The sequence below is a fragment of the Mustelus asterias genome, chromosome 10, assembly GCF_964213995.1.
Source record: "Mustelus asterias chromosome 10, sMusAst1.hap1.1, whole genome shotgun sequence".
Classification (NCBI taxonomy): Eukaryota; Metazoa; Chordata; class Chondrichthyes; order Carcharhiniformes; family Triakidae; genus Mustelus; species Mustelus asterias.
Genome location: NC_135810.1, coordinates 55,963,122 through 55,980,864, shown reverse-complemented (window position 1 = coordinate 55,980,864; position 17,743 = coordinate 55,963,122). Strand labels below are relative to the sequence as shown.

Genomic DNA, 17,743 nt, shown 5'->3' with positions numbered 1-17,743 from the left:
GGTTTGTGGTGTTGATGGTAGCCATGATGTGGCGATGCCGGCGTTGGACTGGGGTGGGCACAGTAAGAAGTCTCACAACACCAGGTTAAAATCCAACAGGTTTATTTGGAATCAGGAGCTTTTGGAGCACTGCTCCTTCATCAGGACTCACCTTACTGTAGTTACTGTTTCTATCATTAGAGAACCCCCTTGGAAAACTGGCCATGGGACACTCCGAGTGATGAAGCCTCTAGACCCACTCAGTTACTGGAATGAATTATTATAATGCGCACACTGAATTTCACCCTCATGATTAGACCAAACTGTGCAGTCTTGAAGGGCAGGCCATGATAATCCCAGCGCCTCAGCTGAAAACAGAACTTTCAGTCACCAGGTTGAAGCTTTCGGCACTCGGTTGCATTGGACGTCCGGGGGGGATTGCGGTGAATTTTCGTGCCCACACTGCACTGGACATAATTTCATGGGCCAGGAGTCTTCAACTGCACAGAGAGGCCTTGGGCCTGGAGTCACAGACAATTCCTTAACCAAAAGTGAACCTTTACTAATGGATGCTGGCTCTTGCATCTCTCTATTTGAAACTGCAATGAAGATGCCCTCAGGAAGATGGAGCCTGGTGTTATTGCTGCCTGTATTATTGTATATGGGCAGGAGAGGGAGAAGAGAATGCAAAGGAGATGCCTTGTTCACGAAAACCATCAAACCACAGGGCTGGATGTCCTCCTCCGGATGCAGAGGATGATTCTCAGAGAGCTGTCATTTGTAGGTGCCTCACTGGACCCTGATAGTATTGGTGTCGCGTGTGCTACCTGCAGATGAGCACGAACCGGTGTCACCAACACCTGTATATGTCAGCGGATCTGCTGACTCACATTTGCCACATTCTGCAGAGTTTGGCAGCACAGGGAGTGGGAGGACACCCAGTGGCTGTGCAAGTAATTACAACGCTCAAATTCTACACCAGTGGCTCCCTCCAGGGTTCCACTGCAGAACTCTGTGGGATCTGCCAATAGCAACAGCAAAAAGATACTAGTTTTACTCGGCACTGGATACTCCAGGGAGATGCTAATCCAGAATGGTGACAACCTCATGCCTTGTGGCATGTTTTTAGCGTGATGTCACAGATCAGGCACAGCAGCTCCATCTCATCATTTAGAGCCAGCTGTAAGTTAATAACTGACTCTGGCCTCTCAAACTCACTTCTTTTCTTTCAAAATGTCAAACTTCTCTGGAAAGTAGCAACAGAAACTGTCGATTGGCGCAGCCAGATGTGACTGAAGACGACTTGTCAGTCTATTGACAGTTTCCTCACTAACACTGTATTTCTCGATGTGCCAGAGCAGTGTGGGGAATGTGTAGTATCTGAGGCTTTTTACTCGCACTTGCCAAACTTTCAATAACTTCTGGAAAGCATCTATTTGTTTCCAGTGTCAAAAGCAATCATCATCCCCTCCTTGCAATTTGGAATTGTGCGTTTAGAATCGAGAAGATGTCTGCAAGGTAAGACAGAGTTAAAATTCAACTTTCATCACCAAACGAATCAGCCGGAGGGGACAATTTCTCAAGAAGGAAAGCGTGGATTTCAGATCTCAGTTTGCAAACTCTGCCAAGCCCCCGACCCCTTGACAGCCAATGTGCCTCTGTGTGGAACAATAAATGTGTGTGTGCTCGGTGCCCATTTCAGAACACGGCCTCGGAAAGCCTGGTATTGAGGGCACGAGTTCAATGAAGTTCACGACTTTCACAATTCCTTTCAACACCACTTCAAGATCGGATGGAATTCCTTGTGATGCCAATGCCTCACGGTGAACGAAGCAATGATTCCAGACAATGTCCTGACCAGCTGCTTCCTTAATCCTTATTATAACTCTGCTGTTTTTGCCAGTCATGTTGGCTGCCCCGTTGCTTATAATCCCACTGCAATTAACCCAATCAAGTCTGCACTTTGCAGCCGCGCAGCTATTCGATACTTCAGAGATCCGTGCACCAGTCACACTGCTCAATAATGTAAAGCAGCACAACACATGCTCAAAAAATACGCTGTGCCCAAACCAAACAGAACATTCCTAACATAAACTAACAAGGCTGCACAATCTGTAACGTCAGTACTTCCATCCAGTTTTACTGAGAAATCCCCCGCTAACTTCAACCTAGAAACAAGCTGTACTTCTAAATTCTCAGCAATGTCACACACTCACAACTCACACGCTCAAACCACACACTCACAAACTCACACACTCACACACTCACAACTCACACACTCACAACTCACACACTCATGCACACACACAACTCACACACTCACAACTCACGCACTCACACACTCACAACTCACGCACTCACACACTCACAACTCACACACTCACACACTCACAAGTCACGCACTCACACACTCACAACTCACACACTCACACACTCACAACTCACACACTCATAACTCACACACTCACACACTTACAACTCACACACTCACAACTCACACACTCACAACTTATACTCACACACTCACAACCTATACTCACAACTCACACACTCACACACTTACACACTCATAACTCACACACTTACAACCCACACACACACACTCACACATTCACATATTCACAACTCACACACACACTCAAACACTCACAACTCACACACTCACACACTCACAAGCCCATCACACAATCACAAGGGTCTGACTTTCTGCCACCATCACCATTCGCTCTTACACACCCTCACATCTCCACCTGGCCTCATCTCCTCTGGAGTTTGTGTCCTAATCCTGTCCAGGATTTAAGTCGCCAGTAACACATGTCGGGCATGCTTATTATTTTTCTATGCATGCATCTTGCTCACATTCTCTCCAAGTGTCTTCATGCAGGAAAAGGTAGTTCGCAATAAAAAGAAGTCCCAGAATATTGGAGGACTAACTAAAATCAAAGTGCTCACGGACTTTGGAGACAGAGACATAAAATTGGCCGGAGAGCATGTGGGCCATGCCTAAACTGACAATGAAGTTGGCAGCACACACCCAAGTGGGGACCCTATTATTCAAAGTGGGTGTTGTGACCTGCGGGTAGATTGCGTGAGCTTGAAAAATGGGTCATCAGACATGATCCCCAAAGATGGCCTGACCTTTTAATCCATTTTTCCTCGAGGTAAATACACCCTGCAGTACCATGTATGACCACATGAGGCAGGAATAAACAGGTCAATGCGCTCTGTACAAGCATTTGGCACCAAGTGTTCTGTACGTACCTACACTTGGAACCAATTTTCTTTCCATTTCTAGTGAGCCGATTGCAGGCATGGATCATTTTGTTACACATAAGAGAGGGTCAGAGACATCAATAGCCGATAAAGCTACCGGCCAGGATCTCACTTCTGAATCTGCCGGGGAGAGCGTTAGCCACTTTGCCAAGTCGCCGACAGGACAGAGCGGTGTTAATATTAGCCAGGAACAGAGCGCCTGAGCCTCAGGTAAACAGCCTGCAAAGAACAAACTAAAATCAGCAACAAACCAGTATTAAGATGATTTCTTGAGGTAAGTTTTGTCAGTTGTGCTGATGCAAATCAAGATGCAAAGGCCATGTGCGTTATATGAAAATACTGGCAAATCAGAGTTTAAAACCCTCTCAAGATGACAAAGACATCTGCCCAGCTCTGCCCCGGCTACCTGGGGAGCTTCAATGGCCTCCGCTCCCACTGGTGGGGCCATCATGTCTAGTTCCTGTTGGTGGGGACCATATGTGATCTTTACCGGTGAGCATCTTGACTGGTGAGCAGGTAAGGGCAAGCGAGCCCAGACAATAGTATCCAGGACTCACCATGAATATTGAAATTGGCTTTGTGCTCTTTCTGGGTGTGACATTGATTCTGCTGGCAAAACAGTGTCGGTAACATTGCGAGAGGCAGAAAACCGGACGGGATCCTGATCTTTCACCTCTCGGGATATCCTACCGCTCGCCCTATCAATCGGCCAGTGCGACGAGCCAATAAGATCACCCGCCAGTGTTGAATGCGTGAGTGTGTGAGTGGTGAGTGCGTGAGTGTGTGAGTTGTGAGTGTGTGAGTATGTGAGTTGTGAGTGCGTGAGTGTGTGAGTTGTGAGTGCGTGAGTTGTGAGTTGTGAGTGTGTGAGTGTGTGTTTTGAGCGTGTGAGTTGTGAGTGTGTGAGTTGTGAGTGTGTGAGATGTGAGTGTGTGAGTTGTGAGTATGTGAGATGTGTGTGTGAGTTGTGAGTGTGTGAGTGTGTGAGTTGTGAGTGTGTGAGTGTGTGAGTGTGTGAGTTGTAAGTGTGTGAGTGTGTGAGTTGTAAGTGTGTGTGTGTGAGATGTGAGTTTGTGAGATGTGAGTGTGTGAGTGTGTGTTTTGAGCGTGTGAGATGTGAGTGTGTGAGTTGTGAGTGTGTGTTTTGAGCGTGTGAGTTGTGAGTGTGTTTTGAGCGTATGAGTTGTGAGTTGTGAGTGTGTGAGTTGTGAGTGTGAGTTGTGAGTGTGTGAGATGTGAGTGTGTGAGATGTAAGTGTGTGTGTGTGAGTTGTGAGTGTGTGAGTTGTAAGTGTGTGAGTGTGTGAGTTGTGAGTGTGTGAGTGTGTGTTTTGAGCGTGTGAGATGTGAGTGTGTGAGTTGTGAGTGTGTGAGATGTGAGTGTGTGAGTTGTGAGTGTATGAGTTGTGAGTGTATGAGTTGTGAGTGTGTGAGATGTGAGTGTGTGAGATGTGAGTGTGTGAGTTGTGAGTGTGTGAGATGTGAGTGTGTGAGTTGTGAGTATGTGAGTTGTGAGTATGTGAGTTGTGAGTGTGTGAGTTGTGAGTGTGTGAGCTGTGAGTTGTGAGTGTGTGAGATGTGAGTGTGTGAGTTGTGAGTGTGTGAGTGTGTGAGTTGTGAGTGTGTGAGTGTGTGAGTTGTAAGTGTGTGTGTGTGAGATGTGAGTGTGTGAGATGTGAGTGTGTGTTTTGAGCGTATGAGTTGTGAGTTGTGAGTGTGTGAGTTGTGAGTGTGAGTTGTGAGTGTGTGAGATGTGTGTGTGAGATGTAAGTGTGTGTGTGTGAGTTGTGAGTGTGTGAGTTGTAAGTGTGTGAGTGTGTGAGTTGTGAGTGTGTGAGTGTGTGTTTTGAGCGTGTGAGTTGTGAGTGTGTGAGTTGTGAGTGTGTGAGTTGTGAGTGTGTGAGATGTGAGTGTGTGAGTTGTGAGTGTGTGAGATGTGAGTATGTGAGTTGTGAGTGTGTGAGATGTGAGTGTGTGAGTTGTGAGTGTGTGAGATGTGAGTGTGTGAGTTGTGAGTATGTGAGTTGTGAGTGTGTGAGTTGTGAGTGTGTGAGTTGTAAGTGTGTGAGTGTGTGAGTTGTGAGTGTGTGAGATGTGAGTGTGTGAGATGTGAGTGTGTGAGATGTGAGTGTGTGAGTTGTGAGTGTGTGAGATGTGTGTGTGAGTTGTGAGTGTGTGAGATGTGAGTGTGTGAGTTGTAAGTGTGTGAGTTGTGAGTGTGTGAGTTGTGAGTGTGTGAGTTGTGAGTGTGTGAGATGTGTGTGTGAGTTGTGAGTGTGTGAGTTGTGAGTGCGTGAGTTGTGAGTGTGTGAGATGTGTGTGTGAGTTGTGAGTGTGTGAGTTGTGAGTATGTGAGTTGTGAGTGTGTGAGTTGTAAGTGTGTGAGTTGTAAGTGTGTGAGTTGTGAGTGTATGAGTTGTGAGTGTGTGAGTTGTGAGTGTGTGAGATGTGTGTGTGAGTTGTGAGTGTGTGAGTTGTGAGTGCGTGAGTTGTGAGTGCGTGAGATGTGTGTGTGAGTTGTGAGTGTGTGAGATGTGAGTGTGTGAGATGTGAGTGTGTGAGATGTGAGTGTGTGAGTGGTGAATGGTGAGATGGTTGATTTACGCTGGTGGAACGGAAGAGAACATTCATCATCCTGCTGCCCTTGGGTGGCTGACCTCTTCTGCAGAACACTGGTACTGACCACCACTGTAACTACCTCCCAAAACCAATTTTCCACCTTGTTGGAAGTCCTGCGGTCAGAGCGGGCATGGCAGACATTGCGGCAGACCTTGACTGTGTCCAAGAGGCACACCAGGGAGGTGTCGATAAATCTGGGAGCTGTATCCTTCTTGCCTTTGGATGCCATCTTCTCAGGAACTGTCCTAAGCTGCAGAGAACGTGGATGCTGTCTAGACCAAAGAAACATTTCAGACTAGGATTCTTATTTCCCTATTTCACTGTTATTTCCTTCTGGTAAATATGGCCCCCAGAGTTTAAGAGTGCTATGTTCACAGTGGAAGAATCAGAGGCCGCCCGCCCACCAGTGATATGTTCCCTGTGGATGAATAATATGAAGTGCATGATCCGATGTAAATACCCTTCATCGCAGCTGGCAGGTTGAACAGCGTTGTTTACACACGCTACAATATTTTTATCTCTCAGGGAAAATTCCACCCTGGACCTTTTCCTGTCTCACATTTCCTGGGCAACCAGCCTGGTAAGTCGGAACCTTGCTAAGTCTCTGACCTCAACTCAGAGTTGGAAAGTTATTGGATGCTCGTAAGGAGCAAGGAAGTTGTCTATCAGAAGTTCAAACTCCACAGAGTTATTGTGTCGTGACTTCAATGCGGTCCCATAGCACATTGTCTGCATTACATCCCGTCTCCGACTACATGGAAATCAGAGGATATGGGCCATAGCGGTGAAGTTTGGTTGTATCTATGTTCACAGTGGACTCGAACCGTACCTCGGTGTGAATGCTTAATTTGTGGGTTCTGAGGAACTGAGCTGCGAAAAAGGACTTCACGCCCAATCAGCACTGTAGCCTGGGATGTCACGTGATAGAGGGGCAATGCCACAAACAGGAAGTAGGTCAAGAATGGAATTGTAAAGGTGTCCTGTTCTCAAAATCAGTCTTTACTTTTTGCTGAAGGCACAGCAAGGATTTTAGAAATGCCATTAAGCATCATACAGATGCTGCCACCTTTCCTCAGCGGAATCTACAGGTACATCCAATCATGGTCCCACTGCCAGGCATTAGCTTTCATCCTTGTGCTACCTTAGTTCAGCTGATGTAAAAGACTCCCAAACTTTTTCAAATTCAACTCCTGAAAAAATGCAGTGAGCGATGAAAAATCACAGAAGATTGTGGCTTAATTCATAGTTTGTTAATGAACTATTCACAAGGGCAGGCAGACAGCTGCTTTTGCTGCCTGTGTGCCTTCCATACTCTCGAAGACTGGCATGATGACATTGAGTTGCTCACCAATGTCACCATGCCAAATCTCTTGTCGGCTGGTAGAACGCTCAAATTGAGAATGTAAAATCCAACCCAAACACACTGATTGGCCTTCAGCGCTGGCACACAAACATAGAATAAAATTGTGTTGACAATATTTGAAATATCATAGAATCATAAATCCCTACAGTGCAGGAGGATGCCATTCAGCCCATCGAGCCTGCACCGACAACAATCCCACCCAGGCCCAATCTCCGTAACTCCACATATTTACCCTGCTAATCCCCCTGACACTAAAGGTCAATTTAGCACGGCCAATCAACCTAACCTGTACAGCTTTGGACTGTGGGAGGAAACCGAAGCACCCGGAGGAAACCCACGCAGACATGGGGAGAACGTGCAAACTCTACACAGACAGTTACACAAGGCTGTTATTGAACCCGGATTCCTGGCACTGTGAGACAGCAGTGCTAACCACTGTGCCACCGTGCCACCCACATATCCTACACTTCCGTCAAGTAATGGCCCTTAAGCAACGGTGTCATTAAACATGATACCACTCGATGTTCAACTGTGATGAGACAGCCACTCCAATATTACTGTATCATGTGCCCACCAGGGTGGTAGATGGCAAATCAAACATTTATATTAATCACCCAGGAATTATTGAGTTTCTATATTAATTTTATGTGAAGGTCAGAAATAAATATATTTCTCAACCTTCTGAACTTAGATTAAAAACCCTATTTAAAGTGTATTTTCACACACACACACACTGGGGTGATTCTCCCACTGCGCAGCGGCTGGGAGACTCTATCAGAGGCTGTTTAGCAGGCTTCCCACTGAACCCTTGGCCTCTGATAGTCTCTGGCCTTTGAATTTCCAGTGCTGTCAGCTCTGCACCAGAAATCGGCGCAGAGCTGTGTAAATTATCTAGATGCTCATTTCAATCTCATTAGTGACCTGGGACTGGAGCCTCCGGGCCTGCTAGCCTCTCAGCACCCCCGCCAGGAGTGTTTCTCTCCAGCAGGGTTCACAACAGCTCCCCACTAACAAGGAGCTGGCGGCCTGATGCTGCTGGAGTGAAGGGGGGCCAAGGAGGTCCCCAGGAGGTCGGCGGCAAGGGGGCTGCCCCTTGGGCATTGCCAGTTTGGTAGTGCCTGCTGGGGAGGGTGGGTCAGGGCTGCGGGGGGGGGGGGGGGGGAGAGGAGGTCAGGACTGCGGGGCGGGGGGAGGGGTGGGGGGCAGAGATTAGGACAACTGAGGGGGAGGCCGGGCTGGCCAGGAGGCATCCAGGGGTCCAGCCAGTGGGGGCCAGACGGACAGAAATGTAGGGTTGCGGGGCTGGCCACCAATCCTGGCGCTGACAGATTGGCGCATGCTCAGTGGCCCACTCAGTGCTATGCTGCCAGCCTCTCCAGCGGGGATAGGCCTCACGCACTGATTTTTATTATGATTCATGTTGGGGCACTCTGCCGTGCACAGTGTGGTAGATTCATTTTGAAACTTCTGCTGGAAAAAACAGCAGGTTTTACCCCAGTTTTTACACAAATTTGGCACTTAGAATGTTTTTGGGGAGAATCCCAGCCAATGTCTTCCCTTTGTGGAATAGTAGGGAAGTTGTGGAAGGATTCCTGAGCGGATTATTAGTGCATTAAATCGCATTATAAATTCTCCTTCTGTGGTCAACAAGTCCTGGTGTTGGACTTGAACATGAAGTTTCTGGTCTAACACTGCGCCACACGATTTCCAAAAATAAACATCTTTAACTATATAAACTGCAGGCTTTCTGTTGAAATATCACGCGCTGGTGACCCACAGTCGACATATAAATCTTTATAGACTATAGCCTACTCCCAATCATTCCAAGTCATTTGTGCGTTAAAGAGTTGAATCATATAATAATATAAATTAAGCAATATCGATAACACAGCAAATTGGAGCTTAGCATTTTAAAATGCTAATTATCAGATAGTTTTAACTCAATAACTTTGAATTATGAATAAACATTGGGCCAAATCCGCCTGGAATAAAAACGCAAGTTGAAATGCAACATTTATTGCAAAAATCTGTCAGCGCGCTCAGGGATCGAGTGAAGTGTGTTGTGAATCTCCGGAAATGGCTGCTTGGTTCATGCTACTCACTGCTTGCTTCACATAAATGGCACCTCATCTCCAGCACCTCCCCATCCCCCACAATAATAGATTTATTACTAAAAAACATTATTAAAAAACAGTCAGAAATGAAATCAGTAACCTGTAAAAAAGGCAACATCATTTGTCCTTTGGTCGTTCCTGTGATATTGAATAGCAGCATCAATATTTGACACAATACTTGGCCAAGTGTTGTTGACTGGGATTACATCTGAAGATCGTGCATTCCTATAGAACCTATACAACAATGAACAATGTCACATCAGTGATTATCCTGATTTGATGGCACAATCTATTACAAATACGTCGATGGTTGGATTTCTCAGTCACTAGTACATCATCAGACAAGACTTCAAAATGCTTTAATATGTCATTATGGGGGAAGGCTTGCTGTGTCTGCTTTGTGTAGCAAGGTTGTAACTTGGTGAAGAGTTTCCAATATGTGGCACTGTTTTTCTCTAAGCACAATTCGCCTGAAATTGAACAAACCAGCCCAAAAGATTGAGGAATATCAAATGCAAATTTTGTCCAGTGAAAGTCAAGTTTCCATCCAATGTTACAATAATACAATTATTTAAAAACCTCACAGAGGAAGTCGGCACTGTCAACAAACTGGCCCCAAATTTAATACGACGCTTTAGAAAAGGTCTTAACATTCAGCTTGTTTTAGGTATGAGGACACTAATAATCGCCATTTAAAATGATTAAATTTTAAGTCTTAAAATGACTAAGAAGCTGACTACTGGACACCAAGCAAATTATTCTGTGTATTTAAAAAAATTCTTTCACAGTCAGTTCATATGTTTGAGTGGAAACTTGAGCAAAAAGAACGTTTCTGCAAACTGGAGCAATATTGAGCACAGTTTGTGATGGAATTGACGATTGTGTTCAGAGCAGAATAACTTTATAATGTATTTTTGATGTTGCTGCAAATGGAAATCTTCCCACAGAACTGACTCTATTGCAGATAAGAAATCTAATTTACTTCTCAATAATCCCATTTAAAGAAAGCTGATTGCAGAAACCACATTCTAAATAAAAAGAAAGAAACTTCAACTGTAAACAACCTGAGCAAAAAAACCCCAAACTGCTGGAAATGAACAGCAGGTCCATTAGAATCTGAAGGTTTAAAACAAATTAACACTTTGGGTTTAAACCCTTCCCCAGTTATAGACCTCCCTTGCAAATACTGAGTTACTGTATTTTTAGCAAATCGATTCTTCACAGCAAACATTTTGCATTGCGTGTGTTTAAGTTTGCGAGCAATTACTTGCATTCTTGTCAATTATACTTTGTCCAATATGAAGGCCAGATGCGTTATTAACCCTCGCAGATTGACTGTAAGTTCAGGGGGTGGAAAGGGTGAGGTGGCCACCCTGAAATCAGGCCATTGTAATTCCAACGCAATCCTGCTCCAAAGCCACTCATTCCTGGTGCTTCATTACATTGGTCAGGGTTTCAGTTGGCGCTTTATTTAATTATACAATTCAGGGACCTAAAGGTCCCCGTTTGCAATCTCTGGATCTCCCGTCAACACTTTGTTCATTTGTTCCAAGGGTGAGTGCTCCAACTAGTGGCTTTTGAAGGGATTGACAGCAGTGGCTTATAAAATGGCCCAGGAAATGTCTCAGGTAAAAAGGAAAAATGCTGGAGGAACTCAGCAGGTTTGACCACACTCCTGCACAGAGAATCCAAGTTAATGTTTCAGGCCTGTGACCTTTCATTCAGAGAGGAAGTGTCTGACTCCTTTTGCTGGAGTCAGGAGCAGCAGCAACATTCCCTTCCCCCAGCGCATGCTCCTGTTATTGGCCAGTGCAGCTTGGGAAGCAGACAATGTCCCATCCACCAAAAAACAAGCTGCAGCCCTCGGCGGGAGGAGTGGGGGGGGGGGGGGGGGAGGAGGAGGAGTGGGGGGGGGGGGAGGAGGAGGAGGAGGAGTGGGGGGGGGGAGGAGGAGTGGGGGGGGGAGGAGGAGGAGGAGTGGGGGGGGGGAGGAGGAGTGGGGGGGGAGGAGGAGTGGGGGGGGGGAGGAGGAGTGGGGGGGGGAGGAGGAGTGGGGGGGGGGGAGGAGGAGTGGGGGGGGGGAGGAGGAGTGGGGGGGGGGAGGAGTGGGGGGTGGGGGGGTAGGGATCTGCATGAACTTTGCTTCTTGCAAAGGAAATGAGGAAAATGAGGCCTGGGCCCACAAAGACATCTTGCTAGTTAGAAAGACTAAACGGTGTTGTTTACTGTGGGTGACTAAAAGCTGCCCAACTGAATTTGCTTTTCAGTCAAATGCGCATAGAATAAATAGTGTTAAGCTAAACACGAGATGGAACAAATATGTTACTTACCCATTTTTGAAGTAAAAAATGGATTGGTTTATTTTAACAGCAGCATCCATGAACATATCTGGGTCACAGATTGATGGTTTCTCAGTTGGAATTTGGTCAGGTGTTTGCGTTGGATTCTGGTCTGAAGTTTGTGTTGGAGTCTGACCTGGTGTTTGGGTTGTCATAACTGGGGGTCCTGAATTTAAGAAGAATTGATTAGAAATAGTATGGAATTAAAGACTGAAAGGCATCAGGTCAAATATGTACGGAAACCTCCTGATGATTACTGTTAACTGTCCTATATCAGTTGATGATTTTTTTTTATGGGATGTGGGTGTCACTGGCTCGGCTAAGATTTATTACTTTTCCTTAATTGTCCTTGAGAAGGTGATGGTGAGCTGCCTTCTTGAACAGTCTATGTGGTGTATACCCACAGTTAGGAGCGGGATTCTGACCAGTGACAGTGATGGTACAGCTACATAATGGGCCAGAACTCCTGTGAAGTGATAATCACCCAGATTGCCACCCAGTTCCTCTTAATTTACCTAGGTCAGGATCTGCTTCAGCAATGAACTTCCCTCCAACATCAAGCCAGAAGTGTTTGTTGAAGATTGTGCAATGTTCAGTAACATTCAGAACATCACAGATACTGAGTGATGCAAGAAGACCTCAACAACATTGAGATTTGAACTGAAACGTTGCAAGAAACATTTATGTCAGATGAGTGCCGAACAATGACAATCTCCAGCGAGAGAGAATCTACCTATCTTCAAGCAATCAGCATCCAAAGTGCATGAATCCTCCATAAATTCAAATCACTGCCAAATCATAAGCAGAATGTGAGCGTATGTGGTATCTTTAAATATAGAAGATAGCAGCGAGAGGAGGCCATTTGGGCCTTTGAGCCTGCTCCGCCATTCATCACGATCATGGCAGCGAATACAGGCCAAGGTGCTTGTAAGAAAGGAAAGCAAAATAAAAATATATGAAACTAGTTCAAGATCAATTGGGGCACTGTGTCTAATTCACTTTAGGAAAGATGTGAAGATTTTAGAGAAGAAAACATTGATGAAAATGGTTCCAAGTTTCTTCAGTTACTTAGATTGGAGAGGTTGGGGTTGTTCTCCTTGGCAAAAAGAAAAAGGAGATTTGACAGAGATGTTCAAAGTCATGATGCATCTAGACTGAATAGATGGAGAGGAACTGTTCCCATTGGTGAAAGGGTCAAGAATTTGAAGTCATTGATTTATGATGAGTGACAAAGGAATAAACTGGAGCATGGGGAAAACCTACTTTATCCAATGAATGGTTGGAATGTCAAATGCGCTGCCTGAGGGCGTAATTGCTGCTGATGTAATTGTAATTTCCAAATTGGAATTTGATAAATAGTACAGAGGCCACTCCACAGTGTACCAAAGTCAGGAGCATGGTGAGTGAAGGAATTCAATGCTTTAAAGGTTGATTTCTTTCTAAAGGCTTGTCATGTTGCTTTTAGCATTCACCTTAACATGAATATTAACTTGCAGTTTATTTCAGTTTGAGTCAGCAGTAAACAAACTGCCTGCTAGTGGAGTTGCACAATTAGTTAATTAGGCAGCTATTTAAAACTGGTTCCATAGACAACAGGGCCTGACTCGGGGTTTTGGAATTCCAATTGGCATAATTATGGAATGTTTATCCTCATGAATGGAACGAAAATCATTGAGGCTGACACGACAGAGTACATCTTTAGCAGAATGCTGATCTTGGGAATTCAGTGAGTGAGGAAAAAGGTGTTGCTCTTTTACAGCGCAGGGAATGGTCTAAGTGTGGGAGGGGAACACAGTGAGATCTGGGAACTGATGTCTAGATGCATTAACTACAAGGATATTGGTGACTGATTGGTAAGGTTTAAGGTTTCTTTCTCTAAACTGGGGCAGTTGTTCTAATTAGTAAAGGGGAGATAGAAGTAATGTATAAAACTTATAGATTACAGGGCAAACAATCAATAATCATTGACTTATATTTTAAAGTGAGATAAATTAAAGACAGCAAAAGTGGCAGGTCAGGTGGTGTGTTTTGGCTGTCAATCAGGCAGTTCTTCGGCTTACGATAGTATTGGTTCCTGAAAACGGCATTGTAAGTCAAAACATCGTAAGTTAGAACTGATTTTCCCATCGGAACAATGGTATAAATGGGGGATTGTTCCTGAACCAAGGCTGGAAATCACTCATGGGATGCCCAGCAATGTTAAATGCTCTCAACTCGTGTGCTGTTAAATCTCTGAGGTGACTGTTGATGCTGCACACCTTAGTACAAGTTCCTCGGTTAGTGTAGGAGATATAATGTATCATTGATCACTGTCAGTTGTTTAACCTGGAACTGACATGAATCTCAGCACTTATTAAATACAACGTAAGTGTTTAAATGCTTTAAAAATGTGATGTTTGTGCCAAAAAAATGTTAACAGAATAAACCGCTTGTTTTCACCTAATAACAATAATTTGACCTGTCACGTCATTGAGATGGATGATGCAGAACATCAACAGATGACATGGTGTCGGAAAGTAGAAACCGGCATTGTGAGGTTGAAATGGGGGCCGCGATTCTCCCAAAAGTGCTGAATTGGTGGGAGAGCTGTTTCAAATCCCGACTGTTTTATCAGTTCAGCTTCTCACCTGAATCTTCACATTCTGTGCACTGAAGAGGTCCCAGTCGGGAATCTCATTAAAAACCCAGGGGGGCGGGGCCTATTCGCGCTGGAGTTTGACAGTTTTGGAGCTCTGTGCATGTGCAGTGGCCCCAAACTGTCAACCTCCCGTTTGCTGGCCAGCCCAATTGCTGGCCAGTCTGGGAACCCTGCAGTTCTGCCCATCCAGCCCCCACCCAGGGCCCAATCATGGCCCCCACAGCAATTTCCGGGCCAGCCCTGACCCTCCCCTGTCCCGGAGCATCCCGATGTCCAGGCCCCACCCCCCAGCAGTGGCAATTCCCCACACCCCCCTCACACCGGCAGACCCCCACCCCCCCCCTCCACTGACCCTCCCGGGGTCAGACCCCCCCCCAGCAGTCCATCCCCCAGCCTGCCCCAATCGCTGCCCTACCTCCATCCCAGACCGATCCCAATGCAGAGTGGCAGTGGGACCCTCCACTCCCACTGATTGCCCCTAGGCTCCACCCACAATAGGCCCCACCCCCTTGGCACTGCCCAATGTCTGGTGGGCAGTGCAAAGGTGCCCCCTGGGCATGGGTACATTGCCCCTTGGGCAGTGCTGGGGGCACAGGCTGGCACTGTGAGGGTGCTCATGCTCAGGGGGCACCACCCCCCCAGCCGCCCAACTCCACGGGGGGCCCTGATTGCCCCCTCCTTCATTCCGGCAGCATATCCCGCTAGTTCCCCGAACATGGGGAGCTAGTCTAAACCCCGCTGGAATGAAGTACTCCTGGCAGGGTGGGAGATTCAATCGGGCCCTGCCTTCCCATTGGTTTCCAGCATGGTCTGACCGGCAACTGTTCACCGGCTCTGGGAGATGCGCATGCGTTCCCGGCGCACACGCAAATCCCTGTTCAAGGCCGGAGATGCGCATTTCCCACCGCGACCCAACAGAAAAGTTGTGGGTCGCAATGGGAGAATCACAGTCGGGGTGTCAATTTGTAAACATATTGGGGGAATTTTCCCATCCTGCCCGCCACGGGAATCGTAATGGGTGGGCGGGGGGTTGGGGGGGGGGGGGGGGTGGTGTGACTATGCAAAGGTCCATTGACCTTGGGCGCGGTTTTTCGGTTTTGGGGTGAGCGCGGACGTAAAGACCCGCCCACTAAATGCTGTTCATTGTATCTCAAATGGTGTAAAGTCAAGGACTGCCTGTAATGCAGGAAATGGCTGCAGCTCAAGGAACTTTATTACCAAATTCCCAAATTGCTTCACAGCTTTGGGCACTGTGATGCATCAGGAAGGGAGGAAGTTTCCTGAACACTTTGTTCCAGGAAACATTCACACTTCATAGGCTATGTAATTCAGATTTAATCTGAGTTAGGGACAGGAATGTGTGAATGTGAGTGAGGCTGGTAAGGAGAATTCAAACAGTAACATCTTTGCAACTGTCCAATAGGTGAGAGGCTCTTGCAGTCTGTGTCGGGAAGAGCAGGGACTGCAGGAAGGGTGAGCAAGCTGGCCACAGCACCTTGGTGTAGGGGACCATTCAACTGAGGGGAGTAAAAACAGACTTAGCAGCAGTATGGGACAGTATAGTTAGCGGGGGGGTGGGGGGGGGGGGTGGTAAATAATGTTTTGATGAAAGCTTATGACCTGAAACGTGGGGTGGGACTTAACGCACAACCTGCTGTGGGAGGGGGCCGGCCATTGGCCAGCAGCCGGTTCTTCTGGCCCTGCTGTTGTCAATGGGATTTCCCATTGAATGTGCCCCTCACCACCGTAAAACCCACAGCCAGGGCGTGTCGTCAACAGGACTGGAAGATCCCACCAGCCTGAGCGGCTGGAAACTTCCGGTAACTCAGTTTCTCATTTCACAGACCTGCTGAGCATTTCCAGTATTTTCTGTTTTTATTTCAGATTTCCAGTATCTGCAGTATTTTGTGTTTCGATACTGTTCTCTACAGCCAAGAGTGTGAGTCCCAAGGCTGTGATGCTTGCCATTCGGCAGGATGAAGACATGTCCCCAGAGCTAAAACGTGCAGAGGGGGGGAAGTATCCAGTTGTCATGGTCCACATGGGTATGAATGGCTTAGGTAGGACTAAAAAGAGAGGCTCTGTAAAGGAGGTATAAGTAGCTAAGAGCTAAATTATAAAGTGTAACTATAAAAGTTCTCTGTATGAATTCATGAATCACACACAAATTGGCAAAGGGTAAATAAGATTAGAGAGATGAATGTGTGGTGCAAAGAAATGGGTTTTGATACATGGAGCACTGGCACCAGTATTCGAGAGATGGGAGCTGAACAGTTGGGAGAGTCTTCACGTTAACCACACTGCAACCTGCAACCTGATTCATTGTATAACTAAGGCTGAGTAGAGAACTTTAAACTAAAGGGTTAGGGGAAAAATAGCTTCACATGAGGAGAGATTTGGAATTCAATGAGGAAGGACAAGGCGCAGGGTAACAATGTGGGGAATGATACCCAGAGTGTGATAGGAGGGGACAGAGCAGAAAAGAGCAGAGCAGTACCAGGAAAAGGGATCAGTGTTGGAACAATGGTGAAAAGACTGGGTCTGAATTCATGCAGTATTCCAAATAAGCACTCGTGGTTACTTCAAAACTGCTATGGGTGTGATCTAGTGGCTGCGTTCGCCAGGGAGTAAATCCCACAATGGCCGTTAAATCACATGAGAGGCTAAAAACGGGATTTGCGCTGGCAAGATTTCCATTTAAGATCTTCTCTGCCCCCTCCCCTCAACCCCCATGGCTGATGGAATCAGTTTCATGCCCAGACAGCGTGAACCTGATTTTCATTCATTTTAATAAATTATCAAACAATACAGGTCTTGGCACTGTAATGTGCACCCACTACATATTACTACTGTAATGTGCACCCAGTACCTTCCCATCACCCCCCCCCCCCCACCCCCACCCCCCCCAACACACACAAGTGCAAATCACTATTTATTGAAAAACCAGTGGGCACTGGCAGGTGCACAGGAGCGGAGGGGTTGTTTGCCCTCCTCCATTGGTGGGGTTCTCCTTCTGCGTGTGGGGGGTATTCTCTTATTTCCCTTATCTGATGGGGGTGTCGTCCATGTCTATGTGGGGGAGGGAGTCTTAAATTTAATTTTGACATTGTATCCTTTAAAAATGGTGCCCCCACTCTCAGATTCCTGGCATTGCCAGCGTGTTTAGGCTCCGCCCCTCCAACTGGCTGCGTAATCTATGCGAACACTCTGAAATTGCACAGGGCACTGTTAAAGCAAAGAACAAAGAACAAAGAACAATACAGCACAGGAACAGGCCCTTCGGCCCTCCAAGCCCGCGCCGCTCCCCGGTCCAGGATTGAATCCTGAATCCAGGATCCCCGCCCAATTTTCCAGCCTATCTACATACCAATATCCTATCCACCGAGCTGTCCCTCACAGCTATGATGCTTTGTTCATTA

At 46.6% G+C, this 17,743-nt stretch overlaps 1 protein-coding gene across 2 annotated transcripts in view; it reads right to left on the bottom strand.

The window, feature by feature from the left end:
* LOC144499597 (macrophage metalloelastase-like) overlaps positions 1 to 17,743 on the bottom strand; it is a 60,041-nt gene that overhangs the window by 15,751 nt on the left and 26,547 nt on the right. For both annotated transcript variants that reach the window (XM_078221735.1, XM_078221736.1), the window contains exons 6-7: positions 11,678 to 11,852; positions 9,448 to 9,581 (exon numbers count right to left, since the gene is read on the bottom strand). In XM_078221735.1, coding sequence (XP_078077861.1) covers positions 9,448 to 9,581; positions 11,678 to 11,852 — 309 coding nt within the window. The remainder of the gene's footprint in view (positions 1 to 9,447; positions 9,582 to 11,677; positions 11,853 to 17,743) is intronic.